The 14,115-nt window shown below is 43.0% G+C and overlaps 1 protein-coding gene across 1 annotated transcript in view; it reads right to left on the bottom strand.

Annotated features, from left to right (window-relative positions):
* Positions 1-12,716, bottom strand: part of Slc26a4 (solute carrier family 26 member 4) — a 44,312-nt gene extending 31,596 nt beyond the window's left edge. The window contains exons 1-5 of the mRNA XM_075947555.1: positions 12,553-12,716; positions 10,356-10,495; positions 5,807-5,917; positions 3,841-4,025; positions 3,269-3,433 (exon numbers count right to left, since the gene is read on the bottom strand). Coding sequence (XP_075803670.1) covers positions 3,269-3,433; positions 3,841-4,025; positions 5,807-5,917; positions 10,356-10,495; positions 12,553-12,716 — 765 coding nt within the window. The remainder of the gene's footprint in view (positions 1-3,268; positions 3,434-3,840; positions 4,026-5,806; positions 5,918-10,355; positions 10,496-12,552) is intronic.
* Between the last annotated feature and the right edge of the window lie 1,399 nt (positions 12,717-14,115).

The raw sequence follows: 14,115 nt of genomic DNA, 5'->3' as shown, positions 1-14,115 counted from the left end.
AAGCAGCATTGTTTGCCATAGCCAGAACCTGGAAACAACCTAACTGTCCCTCGACTGAAGAATGGATAAGGAAAATGTGGTAAATTTACACAATGGAGTACTACACAGCAGAAAAAAATAAAGACACCTTGAAATTTGCAGGCAAATGGATGTAACTAGAAAACATCATTCTGAGTGAGATAACCCAGACCCAGAAAGACACCTATCATATGTACTCACTCATAAGTGGTTTTTAAACATAAAGCAAAGAAAACTAGCCTACAAACCACAATCCCAGAGAATTTAGACAACCATGAGGACTCTAAGAGAGACTTACATGGATCTAATCTACATGGCAAGTAGAAAAAGACAAGGTCTCCTGAGTAAATTGAAAGCATGAGGACCTTGGAAGAGAGTTGAAGGGGAGGGGAGGGGAGAGACAGAGGGATGGGAAAATGTAGAGCTCAATAAAAATCAATTAAAAAAATAACTAATTTCAGAACAGGCTCCAAAGCTACAGAGAAATTTTGTCTCAAAAAACAAAAGAAAAAAATCTGTTACTCCAGTTCCAGAGGATCCAGTGCTGTGTTCTGGCCTCTGTAGACACTGTGTAGACACATGGTGCACATACATGCAGGCAAATACTCACACATAGATTTAAAATAAACCTGAATAAAGTTCCAAGAATCCCTGGTGCATTTTAAATGCTACAAAGAGCAAAATCACACACCTGCATTGAGCAAAGCATGTGACCTATAGCTGCTTGCACTGTGAGCTCAGCATTTCTCGTGGAAAGTTCTATAACAGAAAGTTTAATCTGTAGAGGAATAAATCTCAGCTATATAAATTAAAGTGGCCTGACTGTTGACAATAAAATAAATTCCAAGAAAGGACTTAACAGTAATTATAATTTAATTTTTGTCAGAGTTCTAAATTATAGATCAATATAATTTTGCAGTTTAGCCTAGAATTCTAAACACAGGTCAAATTGAGATATCAGCTATGGCTAATATGTTATCCATTATATTGCTTAAAAAATTTTAAAACCACTTCATTTGGATAATAGTTATCACCATTACAAAGCCATAAGGAAAAACATATGCTTAATATGTATCTGAGAAAAGGCGCTGGATAACTTTCAGAGTTGACTTTCTTTTAGTTCCTCTCTGTAAGACTGTAACAACCTCTTCCAATCACCTCCCAGCATCTCCTGCTACAGATACTTTCAGGATAGATAGATAGATGATAGATGATAGATAGATAGATAGATAGATAGATAGATAGATAGATAGATAGATAGATACATAGATACATAGATAGATACATAGATAGATACATAGATAGATACATAGAGAGATAGATAATAGGTAGATAGATAGATAGATAGATAGATAGATAGATAGATAGATAGATAGATAGATAGATAGAAAGAAACATGCTGAATCAAAAAACTGCCTGTGTTGGGCCCCAGAGGTGAGCCTATTTGCTGTTACTCTGCTAAGCAGACAGACTACCAAACTGCCCTCTGGATTCATCTCTATGCCAATAAAATGGGGCAGCAGTGTGCAGTGGTTAACTTGGAAACTCAGAATTGATCAAAGACCAGAGAATGAGAGTCAGTAGAGTGTCTTTATCACCATCCCCCGAATGCTCAGTGAACTACAGAAAAGGGGCAGGAAGATTTGAGAAGGCTGAAATCAGGGAGTGAAATAGAGTCTTCTAGAAGTAACAGCACCACTGACTCCTAAACTCACGGCAGCTGTGGTTGCTTGCATAAGCCCTACACATTTAAGTCAACCAGAATCCTGGCGTGAAGTGAGGACTCAGAATTCCTCACCCTGACTGAGAAGCCACTGAAAGAGAGTGGCGAACCACCATGTGGGGCTGGGAATGAAGCCAGAGCTTCTGAGAAAAAACAAAACAACAACAAAATCAAGTGCTCATAAACACTGACCCATTTCTCTAGCTGCAGGACCACACAATAGTCAACATTTTCAAATCCACAGAAGTAGAAAGTAGTCGAAACAAGACTCTAACTCCAGTCTGTTGGTGTTATGTTATGACTGTTAGCCATGGTGCTACTCTTTCTCCATCTGTTTTGTTAGCCTGATATCCAGCCTGCTGCGAGCCCTTGATAACATTCACTGAAACTACGAACCTTTCACAACCTTGCTCTTTTATAGATGTGTATGGCTATATGTTTTCAGATGTTAATTTTCTAATCTTTTAGCTCAGGCTGACTTCAAATCACTGTGTAGGTGAAGATAGCTCAGAACTTCTGATCCTCCTGCCTTTATTTCCCCAATGTTAGGATTATAGGCATGCGTCTTGTGATGGAAGGTGAACCTAGGGCTCACGTATGTTTGGCACGCACTCTATCAACTGAGCTACATGCTCAGTTCCTGGGGTTTTTTTTGTTGTTGTTGTTTTGTTTTGTTTGGGGCAATTTTTTTTGATGCTTTTCTGCATGGCTTCATTTCTCCAATCAGAATGACATCATGTTACTATTATTACCACTTCTCAAGCATCTGTAACATGCTTCATATAGAGCATATACTTAGACCTAAGAACTTCAAAATCCACTTTGTAGGATCAGATCCTTCTTTTGCATCTCTTTTGCAAGTTGAATCAGCTTTGAATCTAATGTTCCTTTTCACTTATAATTGCTGAGACATTTACATTATGCAGTTTATGGATGCTCATAATTAGAAAAGGATTGAGAGACACATTTCCAATCATTTCATTTTAAAAACAAGACAGAAAAAGAAAGGCTTGAAATAATAATTCCATCATAATTTTTCTGGAACTTGCTGTATGCCATCCCCTGAACCAATTACCCAGCCACTCACTTCTAACAATGCAATGAGGTAGCTGCTATTTGCAGAATCCATTCTGCAATTTCTGCAGAGACGAGGCATGGTGATTTGTTCATAAGGCTAGTAAGTGGTAAAGTCAAAGTTTCAATCCAGACCCACCTAGCTCCAAACCTGAACTTTTTTTTCAGCCACTACCTTATCTGATATGTCTAGGGGTTTATCAGAGGCAGTGAGGGACTAGAAGGCAAGTCTGTAACATCTCAGCCCTGTCATCTTTATTGGTATGCTACCTAAGATCTGTTATGTTTCTGGAGGCCATAGCACTGGAGCAGTTAAAAAAAAATGACGGTTTGCTTATTTCAGAAATTTCATTGTGTTTTGATGATTCTGAGTGTACCCAGAAAACGGATTCTCCAGGTTCAATCTGGAGAGAGGGAACAGTGGTGTCTCTGCAGTGATAACGCAGCACTTACATAAATAATGGAGAGGATGCCATTGTAGTTTTTGGTTGAAACATTGAGCACGATCTTTAGCTGTGACACCAGCACTTGGAAGGCGGCAGCTGTTGTGAATCCACCAACCAAAGGGTCTGCCAAGTACCTCACTATGAATCCAATCTGCAAGCCTCCAAATACCAGCTAAAGTAAGAAGAAAGGAAAACGTTAGGTATTTGCCTGACAGAAGAAACAATTCTCTGGAAATGCTAGCAAATCAAACTTTGCATCAGTGGAAACACTGCCCTCCACGGCATTACAGTTGAATCACGTGTTCTGTTGGCTTTCTTGTCTCAGACTTTGCTGACAAGGGATTCTGGTTTCTGTTTGTCTGTTTGACTTGGTTTTTGTGTTTTAAGCTTTCAAGGTTTTCAAAGTCATTTTAGAATCTGACAAAAAACAATGCTACTTAGAAAATAACAGAACTAAAAATAATTTTTATTTCAAGGACTTTGTTTTGCAGTTAGATGCATAAGTCTCCATATTTTAAAATTAATTATTTCAAATATGAATCACACTCATCTGTGTTTACACATAAGCCTATTTATTACCTGTATGATTCCAACCAGAAGAGTGAGGGTGCTTGCAATCAGTACTCTTGCCGCATCTCTGGTTCCAGTATCTAACGTGGTCGTGTTTGATGCACTTCCGTTACCACTGGGCACAAGAAAGTGGTCATCGGGAGCCATGCTCAGAACAACAGATCCCACCATCAAACTGACCACGGGGAAAGGGCCTGGGGACAAAGGCTTTGTCAGCTAAGCAATAACAAATCAGACATTTGGACTCAACATGTCTACGTACAATTACAAAGGTGTGTGATTGATAGCTGGGTGTAACAACTAACCAATAATGGATCAGACATTTGGATTCAACATGTCTACGTACTATTGTGAAGGTGTGTGATAGTTGGCTGTAACTAAGAATTGCTGTTGGGAGAAGCTGAAGAGTAGCTATATCTCAAGGCATTCCTGACTCAGAGAGGACAAGTGGGATGTAGATAGGAGGCAGAAAGGCAGTGTTGGGCACACTTCGTGAGTTTACAGAGACAGTGCCAGGCCCTCCTGTGTGGGAACTTCACGGCACAGGCTGTGGGAGTTATCAGAAAAGATTTCCTGGCAGAGACACACACACAAACTGAATCCTTGCTTGATCAATTTAATATTTATCCCCTATGATCTCATCTTTTAGAGTATCCAAAATCCTCATCTCCGGATACAAGTACCTCCATCAATATCATCCAGACTGGCAAAGGATTGGAATATAGGTTCTTTCTTATCATATGCCAGTTAATAAAATCCTATCTTTTTAAAGTTCTGATTTCTTCTTTCTTATTATTTTTCTATTTTACTTATCCTTCCTATCCTTTGATTATAAAATGTTTTATGGTTGAGAGGTTTCAATACTCAAACTTAGTAACCAGGAAAATCTAAACATAGCGAATGCCAGAGGCAAATCCACTTGTTTCTTACTGACTGGTTTTCCGTAGAAGTTGATTCAGTCAATAAGCTCCCCCTGACCTTCTTCTACAGACAGGTCAGAGGTTAATAAGCTCCCCCTGACCCGCTTCTGCAGACAGGTCAGAAGCTAGAGCCTGTGAGAGACACAGCCGTGCACAAGGGCATGGGAGGGGGTTGAGGATGGGATTACATTTGTCTCTAGAGGGTCATCCAGACAACAAACCTCACTAGCACATAAATGGGGCAGCAAAGTTATCTTCATTGTTGGTGTCAAAGTCACATCAAATCATATCAAAACATTTATTTGCTGGAATATTCCAGAAAAAAATAACCTTGAATGTTAGGAACCAAAGGAAAACCCATTGTGAGTCATGCCAAGAAGGAATACAAAGCTTTTTCTAAATTGTCTTGGCAGGATTCTGCCAGCCTTCCACAAAAACTTTACTGAAATCAGTATGTTCTTTACTGAAGTAAGGAATATGTATTTGGTGACCATAATTCAGTAAATACAAATTTAACCTAGCGATGTAAGTGGATTTAGATACTTTAAGGATTTATTTTCTCTGTAATGTATTGAAAGAGAGCACTTTTAAATAGAGCCAATTTTATTACACTTTTAAATTTTAAACTGTTATAAAACTAAAAGTAGGGGCTGGAGAGATGGCTTAGAGGTTAAGAGCACTGATTGCTCTTCCAGAGGTCCTGAGTTCAATTCCCAACAACCACATGGTGGCTCACAACCATCTATAATGAGATCTGGTGCCCTCTTCTGGAATACAAACATGCATGGAAGGACTGTTGTATACATAATAGATAAATAAATCTTTAAGAAAAAAAAACTAAAAGTAAGGTTTAATTTTCAATCTTTCAATTTCATCTTATTAAAGCACAGTTACATATAAAGCTAACAACGTCATTTAATAAAGAAAGTAGGCAAGGCCCTGGAGTTTGACTCCTCTTTGCCTCACTGGCAAAGGTCTGGAGGCACTGTATATACAACATAGCAGGAACATTTTACAAATGGACAAACACAGCTGTAAAATATGCTTGTAATTACCAACTGAGATGTGTCTTGATGTCCCAAAGACAAAATACGTCAGGATAGGGAAAAAGGCAGAGTAGAGACCATATTCAACAGGAACTGCTGCTAGCAGGGCATAAGCCATCCCTAAAGGTGCAACCAACAAGGTAAAAGTCACAAACAAAAACCACAGCATGTCCATACCACACAAAGAAAGGCTTTTCATAGACATACTCAGTTTATGGATTCAAAACACCAGCCGGTCCTGAGTGGTTCTCTTGTTTTGCATGCAGACCTTGGCTATGCTAGGATGTGGACTATGGCTTGGCTGGGATAATGCATGTCTCTACACCCATCCCCTGCTTGAATGAACTGACTCCATTGCTCAGTTTTTCAGTCACTGGCTGATGATATCAGTCGGAAAATGATCAAATCAGTTCCGGTATAATTTGGTTAATCCAGTCCCAAAGCCCAGACCAGTTTATGTGGATAGTTCTGTTTGAACTCGCATTTCTTTGTGTTCTGAAGGATGCAGGCATCATTGCACTTCTCTTTCCTGGCTAGAGAGCAGAAATTAGATAAATATTGAGACAACTCTACCCCGATGAGGACAGCTGATCCCCCAGAGGGCTGTCCAGGCAGTCTCTGGGCTATGAATCTCAAGCTATGGAGGAACCAACATTTCAGTGGACACGGGAGTTGGAAAAGGATAATGACATATTCGTTTCCTTAGTTAAATATTTCAGCAATCAGCATGCTTTAACACGTAGTACTTCTCCATAATTCATGCTTCAGGAGTGAAAATTCAGCCCTTTGAGTCATTAATAAAAGACTGTTCATAATGATTATTAAAACTTACCTGTTTCCTGTGGACAGGTTTCAAGTCCTTAAACTTAGCATTCCCTGAACTCCATTTCTCCTTCATTTTTCTTCTCTGCCCCTTCTCCTACACACCTTATTATACATGAGGGAAACAGGAATGTTTGCAGTTTTATATACATTGTCTATTTAGGGTAACTTTTATTCGTGTAAAGCATAGTTATCTTTGTTACAAGGAATTTGGTACAACATTTTTAAAATAATATGGTTTGTAAAGAAACCTAAACTATTGATTGAAAGTGTGAACTCTCCGCTGAAGGTAGGCTGGGTGCTGGCATGACTTGTAAGCTAAATTGAAGCCATCTCAAATGGCAGGGCCTTCCACCATGAGAGGATACAACCAACAGGCTGTGAATTTAGACTCCTTCGCTTTAAAAAGCTGAGCAATAAATTCATAATGTGTGCTAAGTAAACCAATTAACGTCCAAGATAAAAACCAGACAGGAAGTTTCCTATAGTTATGAGTAAAAATACCAATAAAAGGCTTGTGGGTCTTTTGTTGGTTAACAGAAATTTATTTTTTAATACTAGGAGTCAAAAGACCCCCACACACACACACACTACCCTGAGCAAACCCAGACCCCTCTCCGAGCATGTCCAAGGGCCAAGCTAGCAAGCAAGTCATAGACTGTCACCCCTGCAGCTGCAGGATAGCTTCTGACTTGAGCCCTCCTCTCGTGAGCTGTGGCCTGGAGCCCTCCAGTCTACCCACTCTGGAATCTTTACTGGGGCATTGCTTTGTCTTCATAAGACTTCTACTCTGAAGCAACCACTCAGTTCATACCGCTGTGCCATCTTGCCCTCACTTCCATCCTGGCTCAGCTCAGCCCAGGGATTTCACAAATGTTCTCTTGTCTTCTCCCCACCTACCTTTCTACACCTGGAAGCCCCCAAAAACATTCATGTGCCCCAGAATAGCTTCCAAGCACACAGTCTAGACTGAGGCATTGCACCAAGACTGACTGTGCTCTAAATATTCTGATCTCGAGCCCCAGTGGGCACTGAGCTCTGTCTGGCACAGCCTGGCTGAGCTGCCTGGTTTTCTGCTGCACTCACCAGTACTTGGTGATGTGGTGGTGGCTGTAGAAAATATTTCACGTCTTGTGGTGTTAAGTGCTGCCTGTTCCTGATCAAGGAGACAAACCTATCCTCAGGGCTGGGTTTAGGGTGAAGCAGTGAGGTGCCCTGGAGACATTATTTAAGCAGTTCCCAAGAGTTCTCTGGGCTTCACCCAAACCCCGGCCTTGCCCAGTCTTATCTCAGATCTATCTCCTCATCAGCGACCCTCCCTGGTACGCTCACCTCACCAGAATTCTCTGGTTCCTCCCTGTTTGTCCTCAGGACCAGTCTGTTTTCACATAGGTGGCTTCCAGTCATCCCCTGGGCTCTGTCTAAATCTCTCCTCTTCAGTTAGGCCTTCCTTACCCGCAGTATCTAAAACAGACCTTCCTTTCCAAATGAGTTCCTATCTGGACTTGATCCACAAGATCTGTGCCTGTTAGTGATGGCTAAATTCTTTTTTTGAGACAGGGTTTCTTTGGAGCCTGTCCTGGAACTAGCTCTTATAGACCAGGCTGGCCTCAAACTCACAGAGATCCGCCTGCCTGTGCCTCCCGAGTGCACCACCACCGCCCAGCTAATGGCCAAATTCTTGATGTACAGAATTAGTCATAAAAGTTTATTATGTGCGAGAGCCAATTAACCTTCCAGAAACTTACCTAGCAAAGATAACTTTATAGCATTATTTCTGGAAAACAAGCTGCCTGTAAAATAAGGACCTATGGTGTTCAACTTAAGAATGGATTCGAGCCCCAACACTACCTCTCACCCACTCCAAAGTCAGGACAAGAATTACTAGACCTCTCATTGCTAAAGGAGCTATAGTAATTCTCTTGCAGAGTTCACGTAAGAATGAAATGAGGTGTATCTATAATATAGTAAGCAAAATTTATCTCTTTTCCTTCTGCTGGGGGTTAAACCTAAGACCCCATGCATGCCAGATGAACACTGCCTTTGAACTCCATTCCTCAGTGGTAAAATTATCTTTATAAACAAGTTATCTATGACAACTGAGAGTACCTGAGACCCTTAAAAAGCCCACATTTTTCATGTATAAAAATGATTTATTGTCAGGAAAAAAATTCAGTCCTTTTAGTTAAATATTGACTGAGCTACCTACTGTATGTTGATCTCTGTGCTAGACAGAGCCTTAACAACCATGGGGTGGAGAAGGCTCCTATTCCCCCAGGAGCCCTGGGGAGCCATCACTTCACGGCATTTATTTAAAAGTTATTTGTTCGTTTTTCAAGACAGAGTTTTGTTGTATAGACAAGGCAGACCTCAAACCCAGAGTCCTACCTGTATCTGCCTCTCAGGTGCTAGGATTGAAAGTGTGCACCTCCTCCACAGCCAGCTCACCTCACAGACTTTACAGCTACAGTATAGGACTGCCCCACCCTCACCTTTGGGTGAGAACACACTGGGTCCAACTGAGGCTCCACACTGGAGCTGCAGAACCTCTTCCTTCTCTGTGTCCCTGTGCCTGCTCTGAGTAAACTGAGTAGTCCTAATCTTGTCCAGCAGTAGCAGCCTCTGTGCCATAGAAAAGCACCAAGTAAAGACTTCTGCAGCCGGGCGGTGGTGCCGCACGCTTTTTTTTCTTGGTTTTTCGAGACATGGTTTCTCTGCATAGCCCTGGCTGTCGTGGGACTCACTCTGTAGACCAGGCTGGCCTTAAACTCACAGAGATCCACCTGCCTCCACCTCCTGAGTGCCGGAATTAAAGGCATGTGTTACAACTCCCTGGACGTAGCTGGAGTTTAATGCACAATTTGCCTAACGTTTATTACAAACTTTTAAACTAGTCTGTTCTCAAACCCTTTCTCCATAGGCCCTCGCCCTGCATCACTTCCCACCTCTTGACAAACTCGGATGCTACCTTCAGGAGGACTCTTGGACCAGGAAGCGATCCGCAGTCCCATAAGAGGGGGTAAAATGCACAGCACTGCACTGTCTTAGTAGAGAACCATATTCCTGCCACAGTTCTCAGCACACTAAACTCTGAATATTCGTTTTCCCATGGGGCTATGAGATCCTTCGCTGCATCTTAGACTTGATAACTTGATTATTTACCTAGTTCTGCAGCAAACTAGGTGATCTGTAAAACGCACCAAATAAATGAGTTCTGTTGTGCTGTGGGAGCTTTGGGGAAGTTGGAGCACGACCCAAGCTAAGATACTTTTCTTTAAAGTGATTTCACACTCCAGGTCAAGATCTATGTGGGGATGGAAATAAGGTAATTTAATGAGCTGAAAGAATTGGCTTTTAAAAACCATCAGAACAGAAAAAGACTATCAGAACATATTACTTGAAGTGAGGAGAAGTATTGCTTTACAAACTTTAGCTATGCGCGTACATACCAGAATGCAATGCATATTTCTCACTGTGTGCTGTGGTCAGTATCTTTGCGGAGCTCAGGCTTGGTACATGCCTATAATCTTGAGTCACACAGCCAGAGAAACAACAATGTTCCCTAGGAAAATTCTTTATGGAAGGGAAGACAGGTGATTCTAAGATACCCTAGAGAAGAATGAAGGACTTGAGAAGAGTGTGAGCGCTTGGTCCATGGGAAGAGGAGTGGGAAGTCATGAGTCCCTGTGGAGACAGTAGCACACAATCCCTTGAGACCTATCCGCCAGCATCTTACCTTGCAGGGTCGCCACTAGTCCAGTGCTGACTCCAGAGATGACATCACTGAGCAACCATTCCTTGACTCGGTATTTGGGGAGCCAGTCCAGAATGGGAAGGAGAGTCTTCAGTACACCAAAGGCTCTCTTTCTGGAGCAACTGTTGAAAAGCAGGAAAATAAGAGGTCTGCATCAGTTTTTGACCGTGGTTGCAAATCACAAAGTCATGAACCAAATTCTGCTGCTTTTTTCTAAGTAGTCAGAAAAATAATGAGTTTCATTAGGAAATATGGACACCAAAGTGCTTGCAATGTTGTTGCCAAGAATTGTATCTATCCTTTAAACCCACTGTTCTAGGAAACACAGGATTAAATGTCTCCTCCCCTCATTCACCTTTTTAATCCTCTGAGAAAATATCTCTACACAAGAACCAGTTTTCTAACACAACCAGAATATGATCAGTGGGGAGTCTCTGTGTGAGATTAATTTTTAGGCTCCTAACACTGGCATTGCTTTCTTTAAAGAAAAATAAACACGGGGCTATTTTGGCAATACAAGCCTAGAGCCGCTTTTTAACAAAACTTGTAGTGTGATGAATTTATACCATGTTACTTAACAGTTGTAAATTTAACATCCTATAGATAAAAAGAAAAATATCAATAGATAGGAATTCCACTTTTTAAAGGTAATTTTAAAAATTGCATTTATGAAATAATTGCAAAGTTTAATAGGTCATCCAAGTTTGATATTAAGAGATTATTTTTTTTTCCACTCAGATCACGCTTTATTGGAGTGCCCTTGATTGATGGGGAGCAGGGAACGAGAGGGCAGGAAAACGAGGGACAGGAAGCGGAGGGGCAGGGAGCGAAGGGGAGAGACAGCAGGAAGCGAAGGCTAAGAGATTATTTTAGGTGGACAATAAGACATAATTATATATTTTTAAATTCTCGGAGGCACACACTAAAAATATAAATGATGGCTCTCCTTATCTGCCACATGATTTGAGGGTTCAACCTATTGCAGATAAAAAAATAAGAAAAATGTAATAAACGTATGAAGGGGTTTTCCCCCTTATTTCCTAAACTTTACAGTGTGACAGTGGTTAACAGTGCTGTTGCATGGTATTAAGTATTATAGTCTAGAAATAGTTAAAACTGCCGGGAGGTGTGTGGTATTAAGTATTATAGTCTAGAAATAGTTAAAACTGCGGGAGGTGTGTGGGTTATATGAGAACATTAAGATATATATATATATATATATGTGTGTGTGTGTGTGTGTGTGTGTGTGTGTGTGTGTGTGTGTGTATGTATATATATGAATGAAACTTGGGAATTTGGGAAGGGGTGCTGGGGGGGGGTCCTAAAACCAATCCCCTATAGATACCAAGGGAGAACAGTAACAAACCAAAGATCCAATACATGGAATTTTTAAAAATCATGCTGGCAAGCCTGGGGGTGATGGTACACACCTTTAATCGCAGTACTCAGGAGGCAAAGGCAGGAGAATCTCTGAGTTCAAGGCTAGCCTGGTCTACAGAGTGAGTTCCAGGACAGCCAGGGCTGCACAGAGGAATCCTGACTCAAAAAAACAAAACAAAAACAAACCTCGAAGAATTAACAAAATATTTTATTAAGATAATGCTAGAGGAAGAAAGTGAGTGGCAGTGAGAGAGATATTAGGTAATTGAAGTGTTTCTTAAGAAATCTGGCGATTAGTTGAGTGTCTGCCAAATGTTTTAAGTTTATGGTATCTGGTTCTGGGACTCAATGGTGTTTAGGGACGTGGTGGTTAGTCCTAGGGGACCCACTGCCTCCGGAAGCACTTGGAACATCTCTCTCCCCGCTTTAATCCCAGGTCTCTGAAAGTGATCCTGACCTTGGTGTGTCCAGACTTGTCCATCATCGGTTGCTATGAGCCCCTTCATAACGCTTTTCCCTAGCCTGGTTTTCACAAGAAGGAAACAAGCAGCCACTGGACCCCAAGGTGCACTTAAGATTTCATTTGAAAAAGAAGAGAAAAAGTGAAACAGGAGTGGAGTCGTGGCCGGACGCCTCCTTCTCCAAGAAGGAGTTTCTCCAGACAAAGTTGCAGTGATTCCACTTCTGTCCTGGAACTGTGCGAGGAGAAGCACGAGCGCGGCGGGTACACCGCACCCCACCGCAGGGCGAGCCCTTCTTTCCCTGGAGTCGCCCCGGAACCTGCCAGTTGCCCCTGTACCTGCAGCTCCGCGCCAGGCTGTCCCGCAGCGTCCTGCGCTCCTGCAGGCGCCGCTCTCGCTGCTGCTGAAAGGTGAGCTCGCTGTACACCGGCCGCGACACCACGTAGCTGCAGCTGTACTCGGCGAGCTGCGACGGCTCCGAGCGACTACCTGGCGTTGCCATGGTCTGCGAACCCGAGGACCACTGACCAGAGGGGGACGCGACGAGGAGAGACAGGCAAGAAGCAGTCCGCAGCCGGCACCTGGGCGCACGGATCGGGTGACACCTGTGGTAGCGATGCTGGAGAGTCAGCCCGGTCCTGCAATCCTTGGCGCTGGGGACAAACCGCCCCTAGCCCACCTGAGGGACGCAACTGAGGACTCCAATGTCTCCCGCACCAGATACCCAGGAATCTCCGCTGTCCAGGGAGTGAGCTTCACTTTGGGGACTTGGGGTACAGTTAGGGCGCTGTCCGCGTCCTGAAATCTCCGCCGGACGGGACCCGGGCGGGTGAGACAGAGAAAGGGTCCCGTACTCCCCACACTAAACAGTGTGCTCCACGCACACTCTGGGCTGCAGAAGTGCTGTCCCACTTGGGGACAGGTGCAGCGACTTTCCTGGTCCGACACCCACTTGGCTTTTGTCTCGCCTTTTCTGTTGCCTGTCCTGCCTTGCCCGCTGGCGCCTGACCTGTCCCATCCCTAGAGAGTTACAACAGGGCGGGGTGCAGCCAACTGCATCTTCTGCAATGAACTCACCTGTTTGGGCTCCGGTGCTCTCTGCCTGTCTGGAATGCCCTGGGGACAGTCTTCCTGCTGCCTTTATAGTGCTCACCAAAAGCAGTGGGACGTTTTATTTATGGAGCAACACAGACACCTTGATCGAACGGAAGGGCGCCGATACAGTAATCTTTCCTCCACAAATTTTAACCAGGAAAAAAAAATCCTACCTCTCCTGCGTCCTTTCCCTTTCCCAAACCCAAAGGGCTGTGACTCTCAATGGCTTTCTCACAGGGGCCACCGGATCTTCACTCATCTCAGGACTACTCGGGCTGTGAGGTCAGGGAAGGCCAGAGCTTCCATGTTGGGGGGCCCTGGTTCCTGGGCTGTCCGAATCCACAGCCTGGTTCAGGCTCACTTACATCAAGTGGAGAAGTCAGTGGGTGTGGTAAAGAGGTTATGGTCCACTCACCGGCTTTAGGCGCAAATTCTTTTCACTTTGTGCATGTGTCTAATTCACAAACTCGGGTGTGTAGGTGGTCCCTTTCTCACCTGCCTCTCTGACTCTAATTTGTTCTCCTCCAGCTAGATAATTAGGAGGTGAACCACTGGGACAAGCAAGAATCAGACAAGGAAGAGTAGGGGATTCTGATCTATCCTGTTTTGTATTCTGTTGGGAATACAGCAGGTTAAAATAAGGGCAGAAGGTCATTCATGCCTGGTTAGTGTTCTGAAGCAAACGCGGAAGAGGCTCAAAAAATATGGAACCTCTGGACACCAGGTTTCAGTCACCCTCTTGGGAAATACAGACCATGATAATTTTATAAATTCCCGGAAACAAAATTTCTCTCAGGAGAACTCTA

Source organism: Microtus pennsylvanicus, chromosome 14, assembly GCF_037038515.1.
Source record: "Microtus pennsylvanicus isolate mMicPen1 chromosome 14, mMicPen1.hap1, whole genome shotgun sequence".
In the NCBI taxonomy this organism is placed as follows: domain Eukaryota; kingdom Metazoa; phylum Chordata; class Mammalia; order Rodentia; family Cricetidae; genus Microtus; species Microtus pennsylvanicus.
The sequence above is the reverse complement of the archived record's forward strand: the minus strand, read 5'-3'. Positions and strand labels throughout refer to the sequence as shown.